At 49.8% G+C, this 14516-nt stretch overlaps 1 protein-coding gene across 14 annotated transcripts in view; it reads left to right on the forward strand.

Annotated features, from left to right (window-relative positions):
* LOC139419068 (lymphoid enhancer-binding factor 1-like) overlaps window positions 1–14516 on the forward strand; it is a 58561-nt gene that overhangs the window by 29449 nt on the left and 14596 nt on the right. For 8 of the 14 annotated variants that reach the window (XM_071168970.1, XM_071168981.1, XM_071168976.1 and 5 more), the window contains exons 4-8: window positions 2769–2901; window positions 10515–10635; window positions 11489–11608; window positions 12489–12663; window positions 13725–13832. In XM_071168970.1, the coding sequence (XP_071025071.1) occupies window positions 2769–2901; window positions 10515–10635; window positions 11489–11608; window positions 12489–12663; window positions 13725–13832 (657 nt within the window). The remainder of the gene's footprint in view (window positions 1–2768; window positions 2902–10514; window positions 10636–11488; window positions 11609–12488; window positions 12664–13724; window positions 13833–14516) is intronic. The other 6 variants (XM_071168979.1, XM_071168984.1, XM_071168980.1 and 3 more) reach the window with 3 other exon arrangements.

Below are 14516 nucleotides of genomic sequence, written 5' to 3' on the forward strand. Positions count from 1 at the left end.
GCTGTTTAAAGGCGCAGTCAACTTAGTGTATGTAAACTTCTGACCCACTGGAATTGTGATACAGTGAATTATAAGTGAAATAATCTGTCTGTAAACAATTGTTGGAAAAATTACTTGTGTCATGCACATAGTAGATGTGCTAACCGACTTGCCAAAACTATAGTTTGTTAACAAGAAATTTGTGGAGTGGTTGAAAAACAAGTTTTAATGACTCCAACCTAAGTGTATGTAAACTTCCAACTTTAACTGTATATACATACAGTATATATATGTTTGTTTGTTTAGGGATAGCATTTGTTTAGGGATAGCATTTGTTTAGGGATAGCATTTGTTTAGGGATAGCATTTGTTTAGGGATAGCATTTGTTTAGGGATAGCATTTGTTTAGGGATAGCATTTGTTTAGGGATAGCATTTGTTTAGGGATAGCATTTGTTATATGTTGGGCAAGATTGGGTGTAGTCAAAATGTGCAGGATGGGTTGATGGATGCCTTTCAGATCAAGCGTATAGCCTTCTGAAATATCATGCTATACGTTTACCCATCATTCTTATACACACCCGAATAGATTGATCGTTTTTTCAGACAAAGCCGTATATCCTTTAGAAATTCTGTTTTGGCTCTACAAGTCAATCAGGTCCAGGGTCAGTGCTGGGTGCTCTGATTGTGAGTAGTAGATTTAGCATGGCTAAGCAGTACCATGTGTTCAGTGCTGTTGGAGCGTGTAAGCGGCTGGGTTGGAGGGGCAGGCCTCTGTGGGGGGTGCAGGCCTCTGTGATTCAGCCTAAGGGTGGGGGGTGGTAGGGAATTGGGTGCTGTGGCCAGACCACTGCTGACGTGATTAACCCTGCCTTTTGGTTCTACTTCAGACGCCTCTATGAGATCTCTCTCTCGTCCTCTCTCTCGTTCTCTCTCTCCTTCCCTTTCTTGTCCTTCTCTTTCAATTCAAGGGGCTTTTTTGGCATGGGAAACATGTTATTTCTCTCTCTCGTCCTCCTTCCGTGTCTTGTCATCCTTCCCTCTTTCTCTTGCCCTATCATCACCCCTCCTCCATCGCTCATCCCTCCTTCGCTCCTCCTTCCCCGGCTCTGGCTCTGTAATGAACTCCTCTTATTCACCGGCTAATGACTGCCTTTGATCTCACTGCTAAGACCTCTGCTCTAACGCTACCCTGTGGGGCTTTCTCTTTCACTCTCCCCCTTCTTTCCAACCCCCTCTGCCCTTAGGCAGGAAATAGGGGCAGTACTCACTGACCAAGGCTAAACAAAGTTTTGAGGTGTTGGGGAAAGGCTGGAAGGGGAGTACATTGAGACCTCCCTCTGCCCTTAGGCAGGAAATAGGGGCAGTACTCACTGACCAAGGCTAAACAAAGTTTTGAGGTGTTGGGGAAAGGCTGGAAGGGGAGTACATTGAGACCTCCCTCTGCCCTTAGGCAGGAAATAGGGGCAGTACTCACTGACCAAGGCTAAACAAAGTTTTGAGGTGTTGGGGAAAGGCTGGAAGGGGAGTACATTGAGACCTCCCTCTGCCCTTAGGCAGGAAATAGGGGCAGTACTCACTGACCAAGGCTAAACAAAGTTTTGAGGTGTTGGGGAAAGGCTGGAAGGGGAGTACATTGAGACCTCCCTCTGCCCTTAGGCAGGAAATAGGGGCAGTACTCACTGACCAAGGCTAAACAAAGTTTTGAGGTGTTGGGGAAAGGCTGGAAGGGGAGTACATTGAGACCTCCCTCTGCCCTTAGGCAGGAAATAGGGGCAGTACTCACTGACCAAGGCTAAACAAAGTTTTGAGGTGTTGGGGAAAGGCTGGAAGGGGAGTACATTGAGACCTCCCTCTGCCCTTAGGCAGGAAATAGGGGCAGTACTCACTGACCAAGGCTAAACAAAGTTTTGAGGTGTTGGGGAAAGGCTGGCATTGAGACCTCCCTTGCGGGAAGGTGTTTTATTTTTTACTGTGCCATTAAAGCCCCCATCCAGTCTTTTTTTAATATGATTTTTTTGCATCATGTGTTTAATAAATCACTGTTTATTTCAGGAAAATAACTCCATGCCACTTGAGCAAAATATATTTGTAATAATTTATTTCCCTGAGCCTCCTTTTGCCATTGAAATGCTCAGTCTGATCGTATGGGTGTGTTGATACAAATTTAAATATATTTACATACACAACCCTGATTGTCAGATAAGATCGTTTAGAGACTCTAGAGCCTACCGCAGTTACCCCTTCAAAGTAGGAGGATACATATGCAAATAAAAGATTACTTACTGGTCATTGGTTAGAATAATCAGATCAAATTGTGATGTCATGCCGTTGGCCAGAAACTCCATGCCACCTAAACAGGCTGAAATTCCAGGGGGGTTTACATTTCCAAAATCTGTTACACTAAAAGAGCATTTTCACAATTTCAGTCTTATTTCGACCTCATGGTGTGGAAATATAATTAAAAACAGGAAAATTGTGACTGCACCACCCCTTTCATCTTACCAGATCCTTTGTGTGTGTGTGTGTGTGTGTGTGTGTGTGTGTGTGTGTGTGTGTGTGTGTGTGTGTGTGTGTGTGTGTGTGTGTGTGTGTGTGTGTGTGTGTGTGTGTGCTACACAAATCACCAAACGGCCGTACCCTTGTCATTTGAGAGAGGGCCGGGACTTGATTTTACACTGTAAAACTCTGTAAATGCTAGCTGCTAACTGAAATGAGGAAAGGTAATGTAATTCCTTGTTTAATGTGCTCGGCCTCTCTCATTGTGTCTCTCTCTCCCTCTCCATTCCAGTCCAATAAGGTTCCGGTGGTACAGCCGTCCCATGCGGTCCATCCGCTCACCCCCCTCATCACCTACAGCGACGAACATTTCGCCCCCGGACCCCACTCCGGACACCACCCCCAGGACGTCAACCCCAAACAAGGTAGGCAATGCCCCCCTCCCCTCAAATCACTAAAGCAGTGGACATCATTAACCATGGTAACACAAAGGAGACACATTTTGTACACACATTTTTTACATCCCTGTCAGTGAGCATTTCTCTTTTGCCAAGATAATCCATCCACCTGACAGGTGCTGCATATCAAGAAGTTCATTAAACTGCATGATCATTACACACCTTGTGCTGGGGTCATTCAAAGGCCACTCTAAAACGTGCAGTTTTGTCACACAACACGATGCCACAGATGTCTCATGTTTTGAGGGAGCGTGCAATTTGCATGCTGACTGCAGGAATGTCCACCAGAGCTGTTGCCAGAGAATTCAATGTCCATTTCTCTACCATAAGACACCGCCAACATCGTTTTAGAGAATTTGGCAGTACGTCCAACCGGCCTCACAACCGCAGACCCCATGTAACCACGCCAGCCCAGGACCTCCACATCCGGCTTCTTCACCTGCGGGATCGTCTGAGACCAGCCACCCGGATGGCTGATAGAACTGTGGGTTTGCACAACGAAGAATAGTCACAAACTGTCTCATAGAAGCTCATGCAGTTCTGCGTTGTAACCGACTTCAGTGGGTAAATGCTCACCTGTGATGCCCACTGGCGCGCTGGAGAAGTGTGCTCTTCACTGATGAATCCCGGTTCGTCTGTACCGGGCAGATGGCGTCATGTGGGCGAGCTGTTTGCTGACGTCAACATGTGTTCCCCATGGTGGCGGTGGGGTTATGGAAGGGACAGGCATAAGCTACGTATAATTAACACAGCATTTTATCGATGGCATTTTGAATGCACAGAGATACCGTGACGAGATCCTGAGGCCCATTGTTGTGCCATTCATTCGCCGCCATGTTTCAGCATGATAATGCACGACCCCATGTCGCAAGGATCTGTACTCAATTTCTGGAAGCTGAAAATGTCCCAGTTCTTCCATGGAAGATAGAATACTGCATACTCACCAGATATGTCACCCATTGAACATGTTTGGGATGCTCCAGTTCCCGCCAATATCCAGCAACTTCGCACAGCCATGAGGCAAATGGTGGTCACACTAGTACTGACTCGTTTTCTGATCCACACCCTACTTTTTTTTAAAGGTATCTGTGTATTTCTGTATTCCCAGTCATGTGAAATCCATAGAATCTATTTCAATTGACAGATTTTCCTAATATGAACTGTAACTCAGTAAAATTGTTGAAATTGTTGCACGTTTTTTATATTTTGTTCAGTGTAGTAAAGATTTTCACATCACACCGTATTCATCACTACCCATCTCCACAAAGAGGCATGAAGCCAAAGCTATTCCTCAGAGGGAAATGCAACATATAAGTTCACCCAGCCACCTACACAAGGTGGTTGGGTGACGTTCTGTCTCAGAGAAAGAAAACTAGAACACATTCCTCCACACAGCGTATCACATCTTCCCACCTACCTGAATGAAGCAGAGCTCCTCAGACAGGCAAGGCTGTCGGGGATTTACCACCCTGCACTGCTGAAAACCCTTTTCTTTCTTCTCTATCGTTCTTTATCTTTCTCTACTCTCTTTTCTACCCCTCCATTTGTCACCCTATATAATACTATTTCCCTGTCTGTCTGGGTAAAAACGTCACAGTAAAACCCCTGACAGACTGTCTGTCTGGGTAAAAACGTCACAGTAAAACCCCTGACAGACTGTCTGTCTGGGTAAAAACATCACAGTAAAACCCCTGACAGACTGTCTGTCTGGGTAAAAACGTCACAGTAAAACCCCTGACAGACTGTCTGTCTGGGTAAAAACGTCACAGTAAAACCCCTGACAGACTGTCTGTCTGGGTAAAAACGTCACAGTAAAACCCCTGACAGACTGTCTGTCTGGGTAAAAACGTCACAGTAAAACCCCTGACAGACTGTCTGTCTGGGTAAAAACGTCACAGTAAAACCCCTGACAGGCTGTCTGTCTGGGTAAAAACGTCACAGTAAAACCCCTGACAGACTGTCTGTCTGGGTAAAAACGTCACAGTAAAACCCCTGACAGGCTGTCTGTCTGGGTAAAAACGTCACAGTAAAACCCCTGACAGGCTGTCTGTCTGGGTAAAAACGTCACAGTAAAACCCCTGACAGACTGTCTGTCTGGGTAAAAACGTCACAGTAAAACCCCTGACAGACTGTCTGTCTGGGTAAAAACGTCACAGTAAAACCCCTGACAGACACTAGAGCATAAAGGCAGTTGGAAAGCCCAGGCACAGTCAGGGTGAGACTTTGGCAGAGGTTCATAGGTCTTGTACTGGTCTGGCCCCGGCACTCCATATGCGCTCCCCTCCCCTCTTCCTTCCGGCTGCCACGCACCGCCCCCTACTTAAAAGCAGGAGGCAGACCAGACAGGATGCGATGTGTGATGACGGGGACGGGGCAGTTGAGTAAATAATCCAATATGGCCACCATACACCAGCTCCATCCAGACATCGTAGTGATCTTATGTACCTGTACACAGCAGGACAACTGAATAGGAAAGTCATTCACTTCCCTTGTAGCTACAGGATTTCTTTACAGTAATGCTTTCCATAGGGCTCTGTTTTTTTAACGTTTTGGTCCTTGTTTACAGTCCTCATACATTTTGGTCTGAGTAGTCCCCAGGGATTGAGTATGAGAGTTGATGATAAAACATAGCACAGGATGTAGTTATATGAAGAAACCGCTGGAGGAGATCCGAGTCTGAATCGATCCACACACTCCCATACCCTCTACTGGTCCATGTAGAAGAGATGTGCTAGATGAATTAGCTGTAAATGAAGTCCCCTGGCATTTCCAGGTCTAGATACTAAGCTAAAGATATGTAGGAAGCAGAGAGGGTAGTCTCTATCATCTCTCTCTCTCTCTCTATCCATCTCTCTCTCTCACTATCCATCTCTCTCTCTCTCTATCCATCTCTCTCTCTCTCTCTATCCATCTCTCTCTCTCTCTCTCTATCTCTCTCTCTCTCTCTCTCTCTCTCTCTCTCTCTCTCTACCCATCTCTCTCTCTCTCTCTCTCCCTTTCTATCACACTTTTGCCTTCTCGTTCTCTTGCTCACTCGCTCTCTCTCATTTTCATCAGCCAATCGGCTCGCTGCACTCCATAGCTGGATCAGGACTTTGATCTTCTCGTTAATTATTTAAGAAATCATGGATGTTCTCATTATGGGTCCTAATAAGATGTAATATGTGCCGGGCGGTAACGTTGGATCGAAAGTCAAACTCCGGAGCCCTTTGAACAGACTTCAGACTTCACATTGTAATTTACAATGAAAAAATGTAACACTTACAATATCATATTTTAATACGAGATCATATTTTGAAATACAAGTTGTGTCTACACGTGGATAAGGTTCTGAAAATCATTCAGATGAGAACGTGAACGAGTAATTACGCACCTTTTTAGTGCCTTGAGTGACCGTGTTAACACTGAGCTCCCTTCACTCCATCTCTATCTCTCCCTCACTCTCTCCCTTCCCTCCTGACTTTCCTATCCTTCACTACCTTCTCACTTTCCCTCCGCCCCTTGCTCCTTACCCTTCCTTACATCCCCCATTCTTCTTTCTCCCCTTCCTTCCCTCCCTCCCTAGTGCCCTACAGAGCACCCTGAGAGTGGGGTGGTGAATAAGTGGGCTGGGGGTGCTGGAATCCAGCGTTGCTACAGTGGCTTTGGAGATAAGCCTCCTCTCTCTGCCGCTCCGAGGGAGTTAGACCCCTACAGACTGCAGCCTGAGAAGAAAGAGGGGGGGTGGAGAGAAGGGGGGGGGCATGGGTCCATCTGGGATTAGGAGATGGTGTTAATCTGGAGGCGTTTGCCTTCTTCCTCTTCAATGTGTGTGTGTGTGTGTGTGTCACTGTAGGGCCTTTTACACGGGCCTACACAGCACTCCCTTGACCATAGCTCCCAGTCTGACAGATCCATTTACCTTAATTTCCTTCACCCTCCCTCTCCTCCCTCTCTCCCTCCTTCCATCCCAGTTTAACTTCTCGCCAGCCTCTACAACAAGCTGAGGGAGGCTAAGAGCCCTTGACCTTGAAGCCCAAGAGGCCTAGCGTTGATGAAGAGAGGGAGAGCTTAGCTGTGTTGAGGATCCAGTGACAGGGCAGGGCCCCAGTGAATGCTCTCTGTAGGGAGCATTACAAGAAGCACAGAGAGAGACTGGCCTTAATGAACACTCTGACTGGAGGGACTAGAAGGCTACATGGGGGGGGACTAGAGGGACAAGAGGGCTACATGGGGGGGACTAGAGGGACTGGAGGGACTAGAGGGACTAGAAGGCTACATGGGGGGGACTAGAGGGACTAGAAGGCTACATGGGGGGGACTAGAGGGACAAGAGGGCTACATGGGGGGGACTAGAGGGACTAGAGAGCTACATGGGGGGGACTAGAGGGACAAGAGGGCTACATGGGGGGGACTAGAGGGTTACATGGGGGTGGGCTAGAGGGACAAGAGGGCTACATGGGGGGGACTAGAGGGACTAGAGGGCTACATGGGGGTGGGCTAGAGGGACTGGAGGGATACATGGGGGGACTAGAGGGACTAGAGGGCTACATGGGGGTGGGCTAGAGGGACAAGAGGGTTACATGGGGGGGACTAGAGGGACTAGAGGGCTACATGGGGGGGACTAGAGGGACTAGAAGGCTACATGGGGGGGATTAGAGGGACTAGAGGGCTACATGGGGGGGACTAGAGGGACAAGAGGGCTACATGGGGGGGACTAGAGGGACTAGAGAGCTACATGGGGGGGACTAGAGGGACAAGAGGGCTACATGGGGGGGACTAGAGGGACTAGAGGGCTACATGGGGGGGACTAGAGGGACAAGAGGGCTACATGGGGGGGACTAGAGGGACTAGAGAGCTACATGGGGGGGACTAGAGGGACTAGAAGGCTACATGGGGGGGACTAGAGGGACAAGAGGGCTACATGGGGGGGACTAGAGGGACTAGAGAGCTACATGGGGGGGACTAGAGGGACAAGAGGGCTACATGGGGGGGACTAGAGGGTTACATGGGGGTGGGCTAGAGGGACAAGAGGGCTACATGGGGGGGACTAGAGGGACTAGAGGGCTACATGGGGGTGGGCGAGAGGGACTGGAGGGATACATGGGGGGACTAGAGGGACTAGAGGGCTACATGGGGGTGGGCTAGAGGGACAAGAGGGTTACATGGGGGGGACTAGAGGGACTAGAGGGCTACATGGGGGGGACTAGAGGGACTAGAGGGCTACATGGGGGGGATTAGAGGGACTAGAGGGCTACATGGGGGTTGGCTAGAGGGACAAGAGAGCTACATGGGGGGGACTAGAGGGACAAGAGGGCTACATGGGGGTGGGCTAGAGGGACAAGAGGGCTACATGGGGGGGACTAGAGGGACTAGAGGGCTACATGGGGGTGGGCTAGAGGGACTGGAGGGCTACATGGGGGGACTAGAGGGACTAGAGGGCTACATGGGGGGGACTAGAGGGACTAGAGGGCTACATGGGGGGGACTAGAGGGACTAGAGGGCTACATGGGGGTGGGCTAGAGGGACTGGAGGGCTACATGGGGGGACTAGAGGGACTAGAGGGCTACATGGGGGTGGGCTAGAGCGACAAGAGGGCTACATGGGGGGGACAAGAGGGACTAGAGGGCTACATGGGGGGGACTAGAGGGACTAGAGGGCTACATGGGGGGGGACTAGAGGGACTAGAGGGCTACATGGGGGTTGGCTAGAGGGACAAGAGAGCTACATGGGGGGGACTAGAGGGACTAGAGGGCTACATGGGGGTGGGCTAGAGGGACAAGAGGGCTACATGGGGGGGACTAGAGGGACTAGAGGGCTACATGGGGGTGGGCTAGAGGGACAAGAGGGCTACATGGGGGGTGGGCTAGAGGGACTGGAGGGCTACATGGGGGGACTAGAGGGACTAGAGGGCTACATGGGGGGGACTAGAGGGACAAGAGGGCTACATGGGGGGGGACTAGATGGACTAGAGGGCTACATCGGGGGGACTAGAGGGACAAGAGGACTACATGGGGGGTGGGCTAGAGGGACTGGAGGGCTACATGGGGGGGAGTAGAGGGACTAGAAGGCTACATGGGGGGGACTAGAGGGACTGGAGGGCTACATGGGGGGGACTAGAGGGACTAGAAGGCTACGTGGGGGGGAGTAGAGGGACTAGAAGGCTACATGGGGGGGGGGGGGGGGGGGGGGGATAGAGGGACTAGAGGGCTACATGGGGGAGACTAGAGGGACAAGAGGACTGCATGGGGGGTGGGCTAGAGGGACTGGAGGGCCACATGGGGGGACTAATGGGACTGGAGGGCTACATGGAGGGACTAGAGGGACTGGAGGGCTACATGGGGGGACTAGAGGGACTGGAGAGACTAGAGGGCTACATGGGGGGACTAGAGGGACTGGAGGGCCACATGGGGGGGACTAGAGGGACAAGAGGACTACATTGGGGGTGGGCTATAGGGACTGGAGGGCTACATAAGGGGGACTAGAGGGACTGGAGGGCTACATGGGGGGGGGCTAGAGGGACAAGAGGACTACATGGGGGGTGGGCTAGAGGGACTGGAGGGCCACATGGGGGGACTAATGGGACTGGAGGGCTACATGGAGGGACTAGAGGGACTGGAGGGCTACATGGGGGACTAGAGGGACTGGAGAGACTAGAGGGCTACATGGGGGGACTAGAGGGACTGGAGGGCCACATGGGTGGGACTAGAGGGACAAGAGGACTACATTGGGGGTGGGCTATAGGGACTGGAGGGCTACATAAGGGGGACTAGAGGGACTGGAGGGCTACATGGGGGGTGGGCTAGAGGGACTGGAGGGCTACATGGGGGGGACTAGAGGGACTGGAGGGCCACATGGGGGGACTAATGGGACTGGAGGGCTACATGGAGGGACTAGAGGGACTGGAGGGCTACATGGGGGGACTAGAGGGACTGGAGGGACTAGAGGGCTACATGGGGGGACTAGAGGGACTGGAGGGCCACATGGGGGGACTGGAGGGCTACATGGAGGGACTAGAGGGACTGGAGGGCCGCATGGGGGGACTAGAGGGACTGGAGGGCTACATGGGGGGACTAGAGGGACTGGAGGGACTAGAGGGCTACATGGGGGGACTAGAGGGACTAGAGGGACTGGAGGGCCACATGGGGGGACTAGAGGGACTGGAGGGACTAGAGGGCTACATGGGGGGACTAGAGGGACTAGAGGGACTGGAGGGCCACATGGGGCAAATGTGAACCTTTCTGTATCTATTATAATTATACACACTTGGCACACACACGTACAATTCATATACTGAATTCCAACGCTGCATGGCACAGATGTCCTTGTCATGTCAGTGACATGCAGGATCAAACCATTCAAAGATGCTGGAGAAACCATTCAAAAGATGGAAGTGTACACACACACACAAATAATACTGGGTGGTTACCCCTCATTCACGGTCATTAAATGTTCTAACAATAATGTACAGTATCAATAACAAGCAAGTCTCCAAACACTTACAATATGGTGTCTAATACAGCAACATTTCAACAACGTTGGGACAACGCGTTATCTTCATGGTCGGGTCATTGAATGCATGTTCTGTTCCTTTTCATACAGGACAGTACCACTCATCCTGTCTCTCTACAGGCATGCAGCGGCATCACCCCGGGCCAGACATGACCAACTTCTACCCCCTCTCCCCTGGAGGAGTGGGACAGATCACGCCCCCACTGGGATGGTACGTTTAGGATGACACACACACACACACACACACACACACACACACATACACACACACACACACACACACACACACAACCACCCAACCAACAAGAGAAGATTGAGACCAACTATATACAGTACTGTACATGTGGATCCATTGAGAAGGGTGACCAGACAGACAGACAGGCACACAGAGGGGAAATAGAGACCTTGGACTCTGTCTCATCAGTGCTGTGGCCTCACCACACTGGTTCTCCCTGTGCCCAGCACATGTCCCACAGACCAGTCCAACAGACAGCCCCATACGTGCTCCCGCATATTCAGCTGTCTATTTAGCTGCTCAAAAGACTCCTGTGTCAGCGGCTCCCTCTGAGCTGCACTATGTTACTCGCTCTCGTATGAGGCCTCGCTCGCTCTCTCGCTCTCTCTCTCTCTCTCTCTCTCCTACTCTCTCTCTCTCTCTCTCTCTCTCTCTCTCTCTCTACTCTCTCTCTCTCTCTCTCCCCCTCTCTCTCTCTCTCTCTCTCTCTCTCTCCTCTCTCTCTCTCTCTCTCTCTCTCTCTCTCTCTCCTACTCTCTCTCTCTCTCTCTCTCTCTCTCACTCTCTCTCTCTCCCCTGGATTCTTTATTGCCATATCTCTCTTTCCTTCTCATTTCTCCTTCCCCCTTCTCTGGTTGGTACATGCCAGGACAGTCCTGGTATAGACAGGAGAGGCTTTGGACCCAGATGCTTCCCTACTGTGTTTTTCTCAAACCTCTCTCCTGTGTTTTCTTTGAATATCTTTGAACTCTTACTTCACCTAGTGTGAGTATGTTGGGGAGAGAGAGAGGACGAGGTTCTAAAATTATTGCATGGGTTCTTGTTCCAGGTTCTCCCACCACATGGTCCCCGGTCCCCCCGGCCCCCACGCCACAGGGATCCCCCACCCGGCCATCGTCAACCCCCAGGTCAAACACGAGCCCCAGCACGACAACGACCTGATGCACATGTGAGTCCCCCAAACAGTGGCCCTGTCTGGGTCCACTTCATACAGGGCTCAAACAAACCCTCATACGCCCCTCTCTACTGTTCTGCTGAAAACACACATTCCTACCAAAACACACCTCACTATTCTACTCCTTATCGTATTAGCAGCACATTGAGTTCAGGATACTTCCAGGTATTTGGCCACTCAACCACATGTCCCAACAACTCAGCAGTCCAGCCTCCCTTCTCTCCTATCACCTTGATGTGAGGAGATAAGCAACAAGGGACTCATAGAGCTGATAAGGGACCACCACGCTTCATTTGGCCCCTGGCATCACAACATGCATACCAACAGAGAGAGAGACACACACACACACACACACACACACACACACACACACACACACACACACACACACACACACACACACACACACACACACACACACACACAGAGACACACAGAGACACACAGAGACAGAGACACACGCACACAGAAACGGAGAGACACACAGAGACAGAGACACACACACCACACACAGACACACATCAAGGCCCTGTGACTCTAGAGCTACTAAGCGATTGGCAGTGTGTGTGCTGGGGGGGAAGGTTTAGTTGCCATTACTGGTGAAGTAATCTCTCTCTCCGCTTGAAAGCTCCAAGACTGTATGACTGTACATGATTAAAGATTCCTGGCGTGGCGGAAACGCCTCGCACGCACACACCCTCGCTCCCAATTGGCTGAAGTGAAACAGACCCCTTGCCGTTTGTTCTCACACTCCGGAGGCGCCCAGTTTCACCGTCGCAACCCTCCCTCCTCTGCCCCCCTCTCTTTGTTTTAGCACCGCCGCCATGCCCTTCTTCTTCTTTACCTCGCTCCCTTGTTCTTTTCTCGCCAATTGTTTTGCCAGGAAGCCTCAGCACCAGGATCAGAGGAAGGAGCAGGAGCCCAAGAGACCCCACATCAAGAAGCCGCTGAATGCCTTCATGCTGTACATGAAGGAGATGAGGGCCAACGTGGTGGCAGAGTGCACGCTCAAGGAGAGCGCCGCCATCAACCAGATCCTGGGACGGAGGGTACGTATGCGAGAACCCAGGATAGAGCACCCTGACTGGGGTGGAGAACGGTTAACCACCCCTTGTTCTGTAATCACGGGTCTGAAACCGTGACAATGTGATGATGTGTGCCAGGGAAACGGCCATAAGACACCGTTTGTGTTCCTGTGTTAACCATAACCACCTGACAGCATCTCTCGTTCAGCTAGAGGGCTTCGAGATCATGATGATGTTATATGATGTACTGGTTTATCTTTTGTTTCGTATGTAACGTAAGTGCCTTAGTGTGTTTGGACCCCAGGAAGAGAAGCTGCTGCCTTGGCAACAGCCAATGAGGATCCCTAATAAATACAAAAACAAATGATGTCATAATGGGTGGACTGGTTAGAGGTTCCAAGACCTTTCTCTGGATTCTCTTTCTATGTTTGAGATGTTCCTTCAACTCTTCCACATCAAGGTCCTTCAAGGGACTAATCCCGATGACCATCTCCTTGTCCTAACCTGTTACTTCCCCTCATCAGACAGATCCACTTTCTACCTGACTGACTAGCGGACATTCCACCAAATGGGTTTTTTCTTTAAACTTACCGTAGATAATAATAGTGTGGTTTGGAAATGACAAAATGTGTTCCTTTTGAGACTGGGAGTAGAAGAAAGAAAGTGAATGAGAAAGAGGCCGATAGAAGGTGTTTAAAGCCTTAACAGAAAGCCCTGGTGTTTGGGCCAGCCAGTCACAGCAGAGCTCTGTTTGCGGCCTGTGTTTGGTAATTGCCCGCTGACATAGTCTGAAACAAAAGCGCCGCTAAATTGGAACCAGTGTTTTGATATGAAATCAAAGTATTTTTCTCTTTCTCTCTCTTGCCCATATGCTAATCTCTTCATCATGTTCGCCCCCTTTAAAAACAAAAATGATTCCCTATTTTTTTTTACCAAGCGTTTGTACATTTTTGTAAAGGAATTTTTTTCTGTAGCAAAACACTAGCACCCGTGTCTTTGGAGGGATCTTTGGAGGGAACTTGAAAGTGCAGACCAGTAATTGACTGTGTGGTGTTTTTTCTTTTTTCTCTCTCGTACTGAATCAGTGGCATGCTTTATCCAGAGAAGAGCAAGCTAAGTATTACGAATTAGCCCGCAAGGAACGGCAGCTCCACATGCAGCTCTACCCAGGCTGGTCCGCCAGAGATAATTATGTAAGTATCATATAGAAACGGATTGGCAGCGGAGAGGTGTGTTTGTGTGTGGGATTTTTGTCTACTGGGATTGTATTTTTCTGACTGGGGTTCAAATAGTATTTGAAATCTTTCAATTACTTTTGAGTGTTTGAGTTTGCCTGGAGTGCCAGATAAGCAGGGTTTGCACTTTTGGGGCTATTCCATTGGTCATATTTATCCAGGCAAGGTTGATCAAGCACCGCTAAAGTATTTAAAAGATTTAAAATGCTCTTTGAACCCAGGCCTGTTCAGTTTTGATGTAGGCTATATGTTGTTTACGAATTTCAGAACAGTAGCTAGTATTCTGTGTTAGATTTCTAAAGACAATGCTAGCTACAACATTCTAATAAACATTAGCCTTTTCCATGATAATGGTGTCCATTTTTAGCTGCTATGCTACAGCCTAATGTGTAATTCATAGCACTCTACTTCCATGCTATTATTACCACCATAAAGGATTCTAGTATCAGACTCAGTATTATGCGACACTGAGAATAGTGGCCTGTGGATGGTGCTGCCAGTCTTTGATGTTCCGTATCAACAAGGAAGCCTTGGATATGTAAACAGAGTTGATGCCCCTACCAAGAGCGTAGACACTTAGTGACGAGTAGATTACTGTGTGATTTCAGATGGCACAGCACCAAGATGTGTGTGTGTGTCAGG

This window comes from Oncorhynchus clarkii, chromosome 10 (genome assembly GCF_045791955.1).
Source record: "Oncorhynchus clarkii lewisi isolate Uvic-CL-2024 chromosome 10, UVic_Ocla_1.0, whole genome shotgun sequence".
NCBI lineage: Eukaryota > Metazoa > Chordata > Actinopteri > Salmoniformes > Salmonidae > Oncorhynchus > Oncorhynchus clarkii.